General features: G+C 41.8%; 1 protein-coding gene across 2 annotated transcripts in view; it reads left to right on the top strand.

The window, feature by feature from the left end:
• The window catches only part of CSTF3 (cleavage stimulation factor subunit 3), a 224,709-nt gene that overhangs the window by 178,862 nt on the left and 31,542 nt on the right, over positions 1-14,305 (top strand). For both annotated transcript variants that reach the window (XM_069739444.1, XM_069739445.1), the window contains 2 exons: positions 145-261; positions 4,996-5,070. In XM_069739444.1, coding sequence (XP_069595545.1) covers positions 145-261; positions 4,996-5,070 — 192 coding nt within the window. The remainder of the gene's footprint in view (positions 1-144; positions 262-4,995; positions 5,071-14,305) is intronic.

Raw genomic sequence — 14,305 nt, 5'->3', positions numbered from 1 at the left:
CGTCATTTCAACATCTTGAGGGATCCTGTGCAGATTTGGAAGACGGAAGTGTGAAAGAAGCCTAAAGGGTTAATGTCCATTTCCTTTTGTATTAGGTGCTCACAGCCTTGTATTATGTGTATATGTTCTTTTATGTCATTTCAGGATATGAACAATGCAAAACTATTCAGTGATGAAGCTGCCAACATTTATGAACGTGCAATTAGTACTCTGCTCAAAAAGAATATGCTGCTGTATTTTGCCTACGCCGACTATGAAGAGGTTGGTGTCTGACAGCTTCCATCACAATGTATAACCGAAACCTTCTCCCTTATCTAGTTCCCACCCACAAACAAGATCACAAGATTTCCACCCGTGAGATCAATAGGCACATGTCTGGAACACTACGATTGAGGATCACAGAATGCTTGCATACTAATTTTGTTTGTTGAATAATTTTTTAGAGACTTTAACCCCTTTCCGACATTTGCAGTATATATACACGTCATGATTGGGAAGGGCTTCCCCACTGATGCAGTATGTATAGAGCATGTCAATCATGCGACTAATCGCACAGTGATCACATCATTGTCCCTGCTTTTTCTCACAACAGGGAACATGGTGCCTTCATCCCAGGGGGTGGCAACACCCCCCCACAACTACGATAGCTGTTATTGGCTGTTCCATCCTGAACAGCCAGTTGCAGCAATCAGATTGTCTGAAACACCAATATCCAGTCTAGGAATGGTGCTGTAAGAGCACCGATCTTAGGCTGGTGCCTGGCAATCATGACATCACCAGGGCCAGCTCTGATTGGTGCGACAATGACATTGATCGCACCAGTCAGAGCGCACAGACTCGCTGTGAGCTGCAAGTGATCCCCTTGCACATCCTCAGTCTAGCTTCGGATTTGTACAGGGCGGTCACTCTTTCTGTCTGTGCGCCATGCTGGGCCATTACTGAGATTGCTGCTGCTGCTGCTCCTCCTTTTGATCCTGCGCTTGCTGAAGAAGAAAGAAAAATCCTGATTCCTCCCTGATCCTTGCCTGATCTTTCCCTAATACACCTTAATTCTCCTCTCCCACCTTTCACCACCCCCCTTCCTTCTGCCGCTGAGCGCCAATCATTACTTAATCGCTTGTTTTTGGCAGTTTTTTTTCTTTTTCGCGCGTCCTGCAGACACCAAGCATTGATCAGTGACTAAATTCACTGATCAGCATCTGTGCTCACTGGTTTCCGTTACTCTTTTTTTGTCTCTGTCCATTTTTTTCACCCTCCCTTTGCACCCCCCTCTGTGCGTGCATCCTGCAGCTGCCGAGCGTTGTTCAATCGCAACTCACTGATCCGCACTCAAGCTCGCTGTTTTCTACAACTTTTTCTACAACCCCCCTCACCCCCCATATACACACACACACACACGCGCTCACACCTTTTTGCACTACTCCGTGTGTGCATACTACAGCCACTGATCAGACGTATACCACTGTTTGGCACCGTACTAATTTTGGCAAGGACTTTTTTTTCCCTCTTTATTTTTTGTATCCACGTTCTACCACTTCCACGTTCTACAGCCGTCCAGCGCCATCCTCCGGTTGTTGTTTTTTTTTTTTGTTTTGTTTTGGGGGGGTTGAAAAAAAGAATCAAGTAAAAAAATCATTTAGATTAGTTAGGGACAGTAAAAAATATACTGTAGTAATTGTCATCTACTACAATATTTTTTTACTGAATTGAGTTAGTGTTAGTATAGAGAAAAAAATGTAGATGAATTGATAGGATTAGATTAAGGAAGGTATAAATATACCGTACTAATCGTTATCTGCTACGGGATTTTTTTACTGAATTGAGTTAGTGTCAGCGCAGAAAAAAAAATCATCTGTGCGTCCTACAGCCGTTGAGCACTGATCACTGACCCACATCAGTGATCAACCTCCGGTTGTTGGAGTTTTTTTTTTTTAAAGAGAATCAAAAAATAATTTAGATTAGGAACAGTAAAATGTACCGTAGTAATCTTTGACTACTACAGTATTATTTACTGAATAGAATCGCGTTTAGTGTCTGTTGCAGGTGCTCAGTAATTTTTTTTTTACTAATGTCCATTTAGTAAGTTTTTTTTTTATTTTACCACATTTTTAGATTTTTTTTCTTCTAAATAAAAACAGAAGTAGTTTACACCAAGCACTCACAAACACACCTAAATAAAAATTGGTACACACACAAACACCACATACGTGAAAAAAATGTCGTCCTGCTCGTCCCAAACCCGGTATTCAGCAGAGGAGGCATACACTTTCCTTGTCTCTGACACTGATAGTGAGGTAGAGGATCCCACCTTCCTTTATTTTTCATCCTCCTCCTCTTCCTCTAGTGATACCGAACTGCTACGCAGATGCCCCAGGACAGAAAATTAACCAGCGCCACCATTTCTGACCCTGTATGGACCTCACCTCCCAAAAATTATGAGCTACAGATTCCTGATTTTGTGGGGCAATCAGGAATCCAATTTAACACCTCTGGCCTCACAGAAATTGACATTTTCAAAGTCTTTTTCTCTGAAGATTTTGTAAATCTTATGGTGTCGCAGACCAATTTGTACGCCCAGCAATTTTTATCCCAAAATCTGACTTCATCATTTGCCAAGTGGACTCCTGTAGATGCCATAGAAATGATGAAGTTTTGTGGCCTGGTTCTTCACATGGGGATAGTCAAGAAGCCAGAAATTTGGCAATATTGGAGTGTTGACGTTTTGTAGAACACTCCAGTGCTCCGCATAGCTATGGCACGGACACATTTTGAGGCCATCCACAAATTCTTGAATTACAGTGATAATGCACAATTTCCTCCCCGAGATGACCCCAACTGACCTTCTTTTCAAAGTTTGGCCGGCCATTGAGCACTTCAGCAACAAGTTTGCTGAGGTGTATGTTCCCCAAAGGGACATCTGCATGGATGAGTCCCTAATCCATTTCATGAGGAGGCACAATGCCTGTCCAGTAAGAGGGCCAGATACAGAATTAAACTCTGTAAGCTGTTTGAGGGTACCTCAGGGTACACCCACAAATTTATGGTTCATGAAGTGAAGGACACCAGGATTTAACCCCCTGAATGCCTCTCTGTCCTGGGAGTGAGTGGGAAAATTGTGTGGGATTTGCTGCACCCACTGCTGGATCAAGGTTATCACCTCTGTGTAGCTAACCTTTATACCAGCATCTCACTCTTCCAGTCCCTCTCTGTGCGAGCTACTGCAGAGGCCTCCAGAAGACACCAAGCTGCTTAGAAAGGGCGAGAGCAGAGCCCAATGTAGGGACAGCATGCCGGTGGTCAAGTATGAGGATAAGAGAGATGTCTTTTTCTTGACCACCAGTAGTTCCGGAACTGAAAGTGCACGTGTTGTACCAGGCCAGCATTTCCCCTGTGAAGGTCCCTCAAACTGCAAAGAGAGGAAGGATGAAAATAAGGTACAAAGTGTGTTACAGAAGGGGGATATGAAAGGACACCATTTACCAGTGTGAAACCTGCCCTGACAAACCTGGTTTGTGTATGAAGGACTACCACTCATCCATGGACTAATTAATTTATTGCTGACTTGCACAACTCACATATGCCAACCTGACGTAAACCACACAGCTCATATGCAAACATGATACACTCTACACTACTCACGTATGCCAACCTGACGTACACTACATAACTCATGTATGCACCACAAAATTCACATAGAACCATTCCAATATAGGGTCCCTAGTGGAGAGGTTTCCAGTTTTTCGGGCACATCAGGGGCTCTCCATCATGACATGACGCTCGCAGACCATTCTAACAAAGTCTGCATTCCAAAACATCACTCCGCAATTTCCGAGTTCTGCTGTGCACCCAAACAGTGTTTTTTCCCCCATATATGGGGTATAGGCATACTCAGAAGACATTGCACAACAGATTTTGTGGTCTATTTTCTCCTCTTATACTTGCGAGAGAAAAAAAATGGGTCTAAAAGATAATTTTTGTGGAAAAAATACATTTTTTTATTTTCACAACTCAACTTTATAATTTTCTGTGAAACACCTGCAGGTTCAAAGTGCTCACTACACATGTAGATAAATTCCTTGGGGGGGTCTAGTCTCCAAAATGGGGTCAATCGTGGGGGGTTTCCACTGTTTAGGCACATCAGGGTGTCTCCAAACATGACACAGTGTCCACTCTCAATTCCAGCCAATTTTGTGTTGAAAAAGTCAAATGGCGCTCCTTCTCTTCCGAGTCCTGCCGTGCACCCAAACAGTGGTTTTCTCCCACACCTGAGGTATCTGTATGCTCAGGAGACATTGCACAACAACTTTTGGGTTCCATTTTTTCCTTTTACCCTTGTGGGAAAAAAAATTGGTCTAAATTTAAAATGTTTGTGAAAAAAAGTTAAATGTTCATTTTTTCCTTCCACTTTCCATTAATTCCTATGAAGCACCTGAAGGGTTAATAAACTTATTAAATTAGGTTTTGAGCACCCTGAGGGGTGCAGTTTGTACAGTGGTGTCACTTTTGGGTATTTTCTGTCATATAGGCCCCTCAAAGTCACTTCAAAAATGATGTGGTCACTAAAAAATGGTTCTGTAAATTTTCTTGGAAAAAATTAGAAATTGCTGATCAACTTTTAACCCTTCTAACTTCCTAATAAAAAAATGTTTAAAAAATTATGTGGATGTAAAGTAGACATGTGGGAAACGTTATTTATTAACTATTTGTGTGACATAACTTTCTGATTTAAGGGCACAAGAATTCAAACTTTGAAAATTGGCGAAATTTTCATCAAATTTCTCTTATTTTCACAAATAAACACAAGTTATATCAAAGAAATTTTATCACTATCATGAAGTACAATATGTCAAGAAAAAACAACCTCAGAATCAGTGGGATCTGTGGAAGTGTTCCAGAGTTATTACCACATAAAGTGACACTGGTCAGAATTATAAAATTTGGCCCGGGGGTGAAGGAGTTGATAATGGAAATCTAATGTGAATGTTCTCATTGTAGAGCCGCATGAAGTATGAAAAGACGCACAGTATATATAATAGACTCCTTGCCATAGAAGACATTGACCCTACACTGGTAAGCTTTAGTGGCCCACTTTTCATTGTGGACATTCCTACATATTTCTTTCATTTGTTCTAAACATTATGTCAGAAACTTGTGATTATATTTTATTAATGCACAGTGTAAATTTAAATTGCATGTGCATATAATTAGATAAGCAGTGTGTGTATGTATATGTGAAATATAAGTGTAATATACAGTACAGACCAAAAGTTAAAGATTTTTCTGTATTTTCATGACTATGAAAATTGTACATTCACACTGAAGGCATCAAAACTATGAATTAACACATATGGAATTATATACTTAACAAAAAAGTGTGAAACAACTGAAAATATGTCTATATTATATGTTCTTCAAAGTAGCCACCCTTTGCTTTGATGACTGCTTTTTATTCTCTTGATGAGCTTCAAGAGGTAGTCACCAGGAATGGTTTTCACTTCACAGGTGTGCCCTGTCAGGTTTAATAAGTGGGATTTCTTGCCTTATAAATGGGGTTGGGACCATCAGTTGTGTTGTGCAGAAGTCTGGTGGATACACAGCTGATAGTCCTACTGAATAGACTGTTAGAATTTGTATTATGGCAAGAAAAAAGCAGCTAGGTAAAGAAAAACAAGTGGCCATCATTACTTTAAGAAATGAAGGTCAGTCAGTCCGAAAAATTGGGAAAACTTTGAAAGTGTCCCCAAGTGCAGTTGCAAAAAACATCAAGCGCTACAAAGAAACTGGCTCACATGACGACAAGTGCTAAGCATCTCTGGGAACTCCTTCAAGATTGTTGGAAAACATTTCCCGGTGACTACCTCTTGGAGCTCATCAAGAGAATGCCAAGAGTGTGCAAAGCAGTCAAAGCAAAAGGTGGCTACTTTGAATAACCTAGAATATAAGACATATTTTCAGTTGTTTCACACTTTTTTGTTAAGTATATAATTCCACATGTGTTAATTCATAGTTTTGATGCCTTCAGTGTGAATGTACAATTTTCATAGTCATGAAAATACAGAAAAAATTTTAAATGAGAAGGTGTGTCCAAACTTTTGGTCTGTACTGTATATAATATGTATATGCACATATACATTTCACTATCAAAACAGAATTTTTCAGGTTTCCAGATATCAGAGCACAAGTGACAGTGACAACTGTGAGCAGGATTATGCACCGTAACCTACAGACAGTGTCAGGTCAGCGCCGTTATACTGATTACACTGATACCTGGTGATGAAATCTGTCTTGTGGTTGTTGTGTCATCTTTATTCTCAGTTTTGAGTTAATGATATGTCCATTCTCGGGGCGGCCTGTGGAGGGTCTTCATGTGGTGCTCTGATTAGGTGTTCATGTGTATGGCTTCTGAGAGGTCATTGATCCCTCACTGACCTGACCCTTAGTTTACTTAATGAATATTATATACTAGCTGAAGAGCCCGGCGTTGCCTGGGCATAGTAAATATCTGTGGTTAGTTATATCACCTCACTTCTCTTATTTTCCCATCACGCCTCTCATTTTCCCCCTCACATCTCTCATTTTCTCCCTTACACCTCTCATTTTCCCGCTCACTCCTCTCATTCCCCCTAACACTTGTCATTTCGACCTCACATCTGTCATTTTCCGATCACTCCACTATTTTCCCTCACTCCTCTCATTTTGCACTCACACCTTTTCATTTTCACCTCACACCCCCTCATTTTCACCTCACACCTTTTTCCCCTCAGTGTATACATGTTTGTCATCTCCCTTATATATAGTATACACCTGTATGTGATCTCCTGTATATAGTATATACCTGACTGTCATCTCCCCTGTAAATAGTATGTACCTGCTGTATGTCATCTCCTCCTGTATATTGTATATACCTATGTATCATCTCCTCCTGTATATAGTATATACCTGTATGTCATTTCTTCTGTATATACTATATACCTGTATGTCATCTCCTCTTATATATAGTATATACCTGTATGTCATCTCCTGTATATAGTATATACCTGTATGTCATCTCCCCTGTATATAGTTTATACCTGCTGTATGTCATCTCCTCCTCTATATACCTATGTGTCATCTCCTGTTTTATATAGTATATACCTGTAAGTCATCTCCTCCTGTATATAGTATATACTTGTGTCATCTCTTCCTGTATATAGTATGTACCTGTATGTCATTTCCTCCTGTATATAGTATATACCTGTGTCATCTCCTCTTGTATATAGTATATACCTGTGTGTCATCTGCTCCTGTATATAGTATATATCTGTGTGTCATCTCCTCCTGTATATAGTATATATGTGTGTGTTATCTCCTCCTGTATATAGTATGTACCTGTGTCATCTCCCCTGTATATAGTATGTACCTGTATGTCATCTCCCCTGTATATAGTATATACCAGTGTGTCATCTCCTCCTGTATATAGTATATACCAGTGTGTCATCTCCCCTGTATATAGTATATATGTGTGTCATCTCCTCCTGTATATAGTATATACCTGTATGTCATCTCCTCCTGTATATAGTATATACTTGTGTGTCATCTCCCCTGTATATAGTATATACGTGTGTGTCATCTCCCTTGTATATAAATATACCTGTGTCATCTCATCCTGTATATAGTATATAACTGTGTGTCATCTCCTCCTGTATATAGTATATACCTGTGTGTCATCTCCCCTGTATATAGTATATACCTGGGTGTCATCTCCCCTGTATATAATATATACCTGTGTGTCATCTACCCTGTATATAGTATGTACCTGTATGTCATCTCCCCTGTATATAGTATATACCAGTGTGTCATCTCCTCCTGTATATAGTATATACCTGTATGTCATCTCCTCCTGTATATAGTATATACCTGTGTGTCATCTCCTCCTTTATATAGTATATACCTGTGTGTCCTCTCCCCTGTATATAGTATATATGTGTGTCATCTTCTCCTGTATATAGTATATACCTGTGTGTCATCTCCTCCTTTATATAGTATATACCTGTATGTCATCTCCTGTATATAGTATATACCTGTGTGTCATCTCCTCCTTTATATAGTATATACCTGTGTGTCCTCTCCCCTGTATATAGTATATATGTGTGTGTCATCTTCTCCTGTATATAGTATATACCTGTGTGTCATCTCCTCCTTTATATAGTATATACCTGTGTGTCATCTCTCCTGTATTTAGTATATTTGTGTGTGTCATCTCCTCCTGTATATAGTATTTATGTGTGTGTCATCTCCTCCTGTATATAGTATATATCTGTATGTCATCTCCTCCTGTATTAGACCTCGTTCACATGTTATTTGGTCAGTATTTTTACCTCAGTATTTGTAAGCTAAATTGGTAGCCTGATAAATCCCCAGCCAACAGGAAGCCCTCCCCCCTGGCAGTATATATTAGCTCACACATACACATAATAGACAGGTCATGTGACTGACAGCTGCCTTATTTCCTATATTAAATCTAATTAGATTATTATTATCTAATTAGATTTTTATTTTTGAAGGATAATACCAGACTTGTGTGTGTTTTAGGGTGAGTTTCATGTGTCAAGCTGTGTGTGTTGAGTTGCATGTGGCTACATGCATGTAGCGACTTTTGTTAGATGAGTCGCTACATGCATGTAGCCACATGCAACTCAACACACACAGCTTTGTGTGTCGAGTTGCATGTGACAGGTTAGTATAGCAAGTTATGTGCAGGAACTTTTGCGCATGGCGAGTTTTGCGCGTGGCGAGTTTTATGTGTGGTGCGTTTTGTGTGAGGCAACTTTTGCATGTGTTGCAACTTTTGTGCATGTGGCAATTTTTCCGCGTGTGGCGAGATTTCCATGAGGTGAGTTTTGCACGTGTGGCGAGTTTTGCGTGAGCCCAGTTTTGCATGTGGCGAGTTTTGCGCGTGGTGAGTTTTGAGCGGCGACTTTTGTGCTTCGACTTTTATGTGGCGAGGTTGGTGTATGTGTGGTGAAATGTGTGCTGAGGGTGGTATATGTGTTCAAGCACATGGTAGTGTGTGGCGCATTTTGTGTGTGTGTTCATATCCCCGTGTGTGGTGAGTATCCCATGTCGGGGCCCCACCTTAGCAACTGTACGGTATTTACTTTTTGGCGACATCGCTCTCACTCTTTAAGTCCCCCTTGTTCACATCTGGCAGCTGTCAATTTTTCACACTTTTCCTTTCACTTTTTCCCCATTATGTAGATAGGGGCAAAATTGTTTGGTAAATTGGAACGCACGGGGTTAAAATTTCGCCTCACAACAATAGCCTATGACGCTCTCGGGGTCCAGACGTGTGACTGTGCAAAATTTTGTGGCTGTAGCTGCGATGGTGCAGATGCCAATCCCGGACATACACACACATACACACATTCAGCTTTATATATTACATATCTTGAAAAAAAATCCCCTTCTGCAGTCAGGTGTCGGCGGTGCCTGTAATGCAGCATGATTGCATATATAATGTGTATGTAATCCTTTTCTTTCATGTTATCCATAAATTCTTTTCAGTTAGCCATTAAAAGGTATCAACCACTGAGGACTCTCAATTCTAAATATTTTTCTGTCTACTGGCTAACACGGTACCAAGATCTATATCTTTCCTGTATCAAAATGGAGGAAACCAAAATGTACCGCATTTTTATGGAACTAAAACCACTTCTGAAGAAACGTGCACAAATAGAAAGCGACATTTTTTTCCTATCTAAATGCAAAAAGGAGAATCTAATTCCCAAAGGACTCTGGATTACAAACCCAATATTTCATACCTACAATACCCATTATGCACAAAACCTTTGTCACAGGACTTCGGAGAGATTAAGGAATCATCTTTTGCATGTCTGCTACAGCATAAAGAGGAAAGTCCAAGGGCAATTTGAAACTCTGAGGAAGACACTTACAGAAGACACAGAGCAAAAATTACAACAATACTACAACAAACTACGGACCCTTCTAATTCATAACAAGGAACAAGAAACTGCACAGATATATATAACTAGATGGTGGCCCGATTCTAACGCATCGGGTATTCTAGAATATGCATGTCCACGTAGTATATTGCACAGTCACGTAGTATATTGCCCAGCCACGTAGTATATTGCCCAGTGACGTAGTATATTGCCCAGCCACGTAGTATATTGCCCAGTCACATATATATTGCCCAGCGACATAGTATATTGCCCAGCCACGTAGTATATTTCCCAGCCACGTAGTATATTGCCCAGCCACGTAGTATATTGCCCAGCCATGTAGTATATTGCCCAGTCAGGTAGTATATTGCCCAGCCACGTAGTATATGTAGTATATTGCCCAGTCAGGTAGTATATTGCCCAGCCACGTAGTATATTGCTCAGTTATGTAGTATATTGCCCTGCGACGTAGTATATTGCTCAGTTACGTAGTATATTGCGTACTTACGTAGTATATTGCCCAGCGACGTAGTATATTGCAGAGCGAGGTAGTATATTGTTCAGTCACATAGTATATTGCCCAGCCACGTAGTATATTGCACAACGACGTAGTATATTGCCCAGCCTTGTAGTATACAGCACAGAACCACGTAGGATATTGCACAGTGACGTAGTATATTACAGAGCCACGTATGTCACAGGTTCAAAAAATAAAAAATAAACATACTCACCTAACGATCCGAGGGCCCCTTGTAGTTGAACATACAGTCATGGCCAAAAGTATTGACACCCCTGCAATTCTGTCAGATAATACTCATTTTCTTCCTGAAAATGATTGCAAACACAAATTCTTTGGTGGTATTATCTTCATTTAATTTGTCTTAAATGAAAAAGCACAAAAAGAATTGTCCTAAAGCCAAATTGGATATAATTCCACACCAAACATAAAAAAGGGGGTGGACAAAAGTATTGGCACTGTTCGAAAAATCATGTGATGCTTCTCTAATTTGTGTAATTAACAGCACCTGTAACTTACCTGTGGCACCTAACAGGTGTTAGCAATAACTAAATAACACTTGCAGCCAGTTGACATGGATTAAAGTTGACTCAACCTCTGTCCTGTGTTCTTGTGTGTACCACATTGAGCATGGAGAAAAGAAAGAAGACCAAAGAACTGTCTGAGGACTTGAGAAACCAAATTGTGAGGAAGCATGAGCAATCTCAAGGCTACAAGTCCATCTCCAAAGACCTGAATGTTCCTGTGTCTACCGTGCGCAGTGTCATCAAGAAGTTTAAAGCCCATGGCACTGTGGCTAACCTCCCTAGATGTGGACGGAAAAGAAAAATTGACAAGAGATTTCAACGCAAGATTGTGCGGATGTTGGATAAAGAACCTCAACTAACATGCAAACAAGTTCAAGCTGCCCTGCAGTCCGAGGATACAACAGTGTCAACCCATACTATCCGTCGGCATCTGAATGAAAAGGGACTGTATGGTAGGAGACCCAGGCAGACCCCACTTCTTACCTCGAGACATAAAAAAGCCAGGCTGAAGTTTGCCAAAACTTACCTGAAAAAGCCTAAAACGTTTTGGAAGAATGTTCTCTGGTCAGATGAGACAAAAGCAGAGCTTTTTGGGCAAAGGCATCAACATAGAGTTTACAGGAGAAAAAAATAGGCATTCAAAAAAAAGAACGCGGTCCCTACAGTCAAACATGGCGGAGGTTCCCTGATGTTTTGGGGTTGCTTTGCTGCCTCTGGCACTGGACTGCTTGACCGTGTGCATGGCATTATGAAGTTTGAAGACTACCAACAAATTTTGCAGCATAATGTAGGGCCCAGTGTGAGAAAGCTGGGTCTCCCTCATAGGTCATGGGTCTTCCAGCAGGACAATGACCCAAAACACACTTCAAAAAGCACTAGAAAATGGTTTGAGAGAAACCACTGGAGACTTCTAAGGTGGCCAGCAATGAGTCCAGACCTGAATCCCATAGAACACCTGTGGAGAGATCTAAAAATGGCAGTTTGGAGAAGGCACCCTTCAAATATCAGGGACCTGGAGCAGTTTGCCAAAGAAGAATGGTCTAAAATTCCAAGAGCATTGTAAGAAACTCATTGATGGTTACCGGAAGCGGTTGGTCGCAGTTATTTTGGCTAAAGGTTGTGCAACCAAGTATTAGGCTGAGGGCGCCAATACTTTTGTCTGGCCCATTTTTGGAGTTTTGTGTGAAATGATCAATGTTTTGCTTTTTGCTTCATTCTCTTTTGTGTTTTTTCATTTAAGACAAATTAAATGAAGATAATAATACCAAAGAATTTGTGATTGCATTCATTTTCAGGAAGAAAATGAGTATTATCTGACAGAATTGCAGGGGTGTCAATACTTTTGGCCATGACTGTACTCACCATTCTGGTCGCTGCTCCTCAGCGTCCCGTCTCTCTGCTTCCTGGGATCCAACGGCGCTGTGCAGATGAGCGCGCGCCCGCCGCCATCTTCCTTTCCCCAGGATGCTTTGCGAAATTACCCATATGACTTAGCAGTCTCGCGAGACCGCTAGGTCTTATGGGTAGTTTCACAAAGCATCCTGGGAAAGGAAGATGGCGGCGGGTGCCAGCGGCTCAGCGGACAACGGAGGGTGAGTATAGCAGTTTTTTTGTTTTTGTACCATTTTTAACATTACTTTCTTTTACTATTGATGCCACATAGGCAGCATCAATAGTAAAAGGTTGGGGACACACAGGGTTAATAGCGGCGGTAACGGAATGCGTTACCGCCGGCATTAACACTGTGTTAGCGGTGACCGGAGGGGAGTGTGGAGCGTGCGAGGAGCGGAGCGCCGGGGACACAGTGCGGGGAGCGGAGTGCTGAGGACACTGACTATGGGGAGCGGAGTGCCGGGGACAGTGAGTGCGGGGAGCGGGCGTCGGCCACTGACTGCGGGGAATATGGAGCGGCCATTTTCTTCCGGACTGTGCCCGTCGCTGATTGGTCGCGGCTGTTTTGTGGCGACTTGGATTTCCATGATAGATAGAGGCCAGGACCAGTGAATATCCGTGACAGACGGACGGAAGTACCCCTTAGACAATTATGTATATAGATAATAATATAATCTTTATTTTTATATAGCGCTAACATATTCCGCAGCGCTTTACAGTTTTTTTGCACACATTATCATCGCTGTCCCCGTTGGGGCTCACAATCTAAATTCCCTATCAGTATGTCTTTGGAATGTGGGAAGAAACCGGAGAACCCGGAGGAAACCCACGCAAACACGGAGAGGACATACAAACTCTTTGCAGATGTTGTCCTTAGTGGGATTTGAACCCAGGACTCCAGCGCTGCAAGGCTACAGTGCTAACCACTGCGCCACCGTGATTGCACCTCAATTCAGGACTCTATACAAACAGATACAAGACAAAGCCAAAACCTGACAATCTCGACAACCACTCCATTCTAGACACAAAAGCATCTAAGGCTACTTTCACACTAGCGTCGGACTCGTCCCGTCGCAGTGCGTCGGGCCAAGGTTCCGACGCTAGCAGTGAAACGGAGGCAGAGGATTCATTTTTCCTGCGCATCCGCTGCCCCATTGTAAGGTGCGGGGAGGTGGGGGCGGAGTTCCGACCGGGCATGCGTGGTCGGAAAAAGCGGTCCGTCGGCAGCAAAAAACGTTACATGTAACGTTTTTTGCTCCCGGCGGTCCGCCACAACACGGCGCAACCGTCGCATGACGGTTGCAACGTTTGTCAATGCGTCGCAATGCGTCGCTAATGTTAATCTATGGGGCAAAAACGCATCCTGCAAACAACTTTGCAGGATGCGTTTTTTCCCCTAAACGACGCATTGCGACGTATTGAAAAAAACGCCAGTGTGAAAGTAGCCTAACTGTGTCATTAATCTCTCAGATTATAAACCCAACAAAGTGGAGCTGGCCGTGCTTTCCAGAGGACTCTCATTTTATCCTACTAAGGCCCTGGATAAAACTGAACTCTGCTGTGAAATGGAACATTTTTTCAGGAGACTACTCATGAGGGAATATTTCAGTGATACAGAAGATTCAGAACCCACCTGGACTGAAGGAAAAGGGAACCTAACAACCAGTGGCGTAACTACAAAGTTATGGGCCCCGGTGCGAACTTTCAAATGGGGCCCCCCCACCATGCCAAAATATTTTCCACCCAAATTCACATTTTCCCTATTAATTTTGCACACTATAGCTTTATTGCAAAGTTGTATAGTGTGACCTCAGTTGCATAACTATCCAGTGCCCCATGCTGGCATATATTTGTCCCCCGTACTGCCATTGTTATGTAATGTATAAAAGAAAATAAACCATTATACTCATCAGGGGCTAACATAGAAC

The sequence above is a fragment of the Ranitomeya imitator genome, chromosome 9, assembly GCF_032444005.1.
Source record: "Ranitomeya imitator isolate aRanImi1 chromosome 9, aRanImi1.pri, whole genome shotgun sequence".
In the NCBI taxonomy this organism is placed as follows: domain Eukaryota; kingdom Metazoa; phylum Chordata; class Amphibia; order Anura; family Dendrobatidae; genus Ranitomeya; species Ranitomeya imitator.
This window is presented reverse-complemented; position numbering and strand designations above follow the sequence as displayed.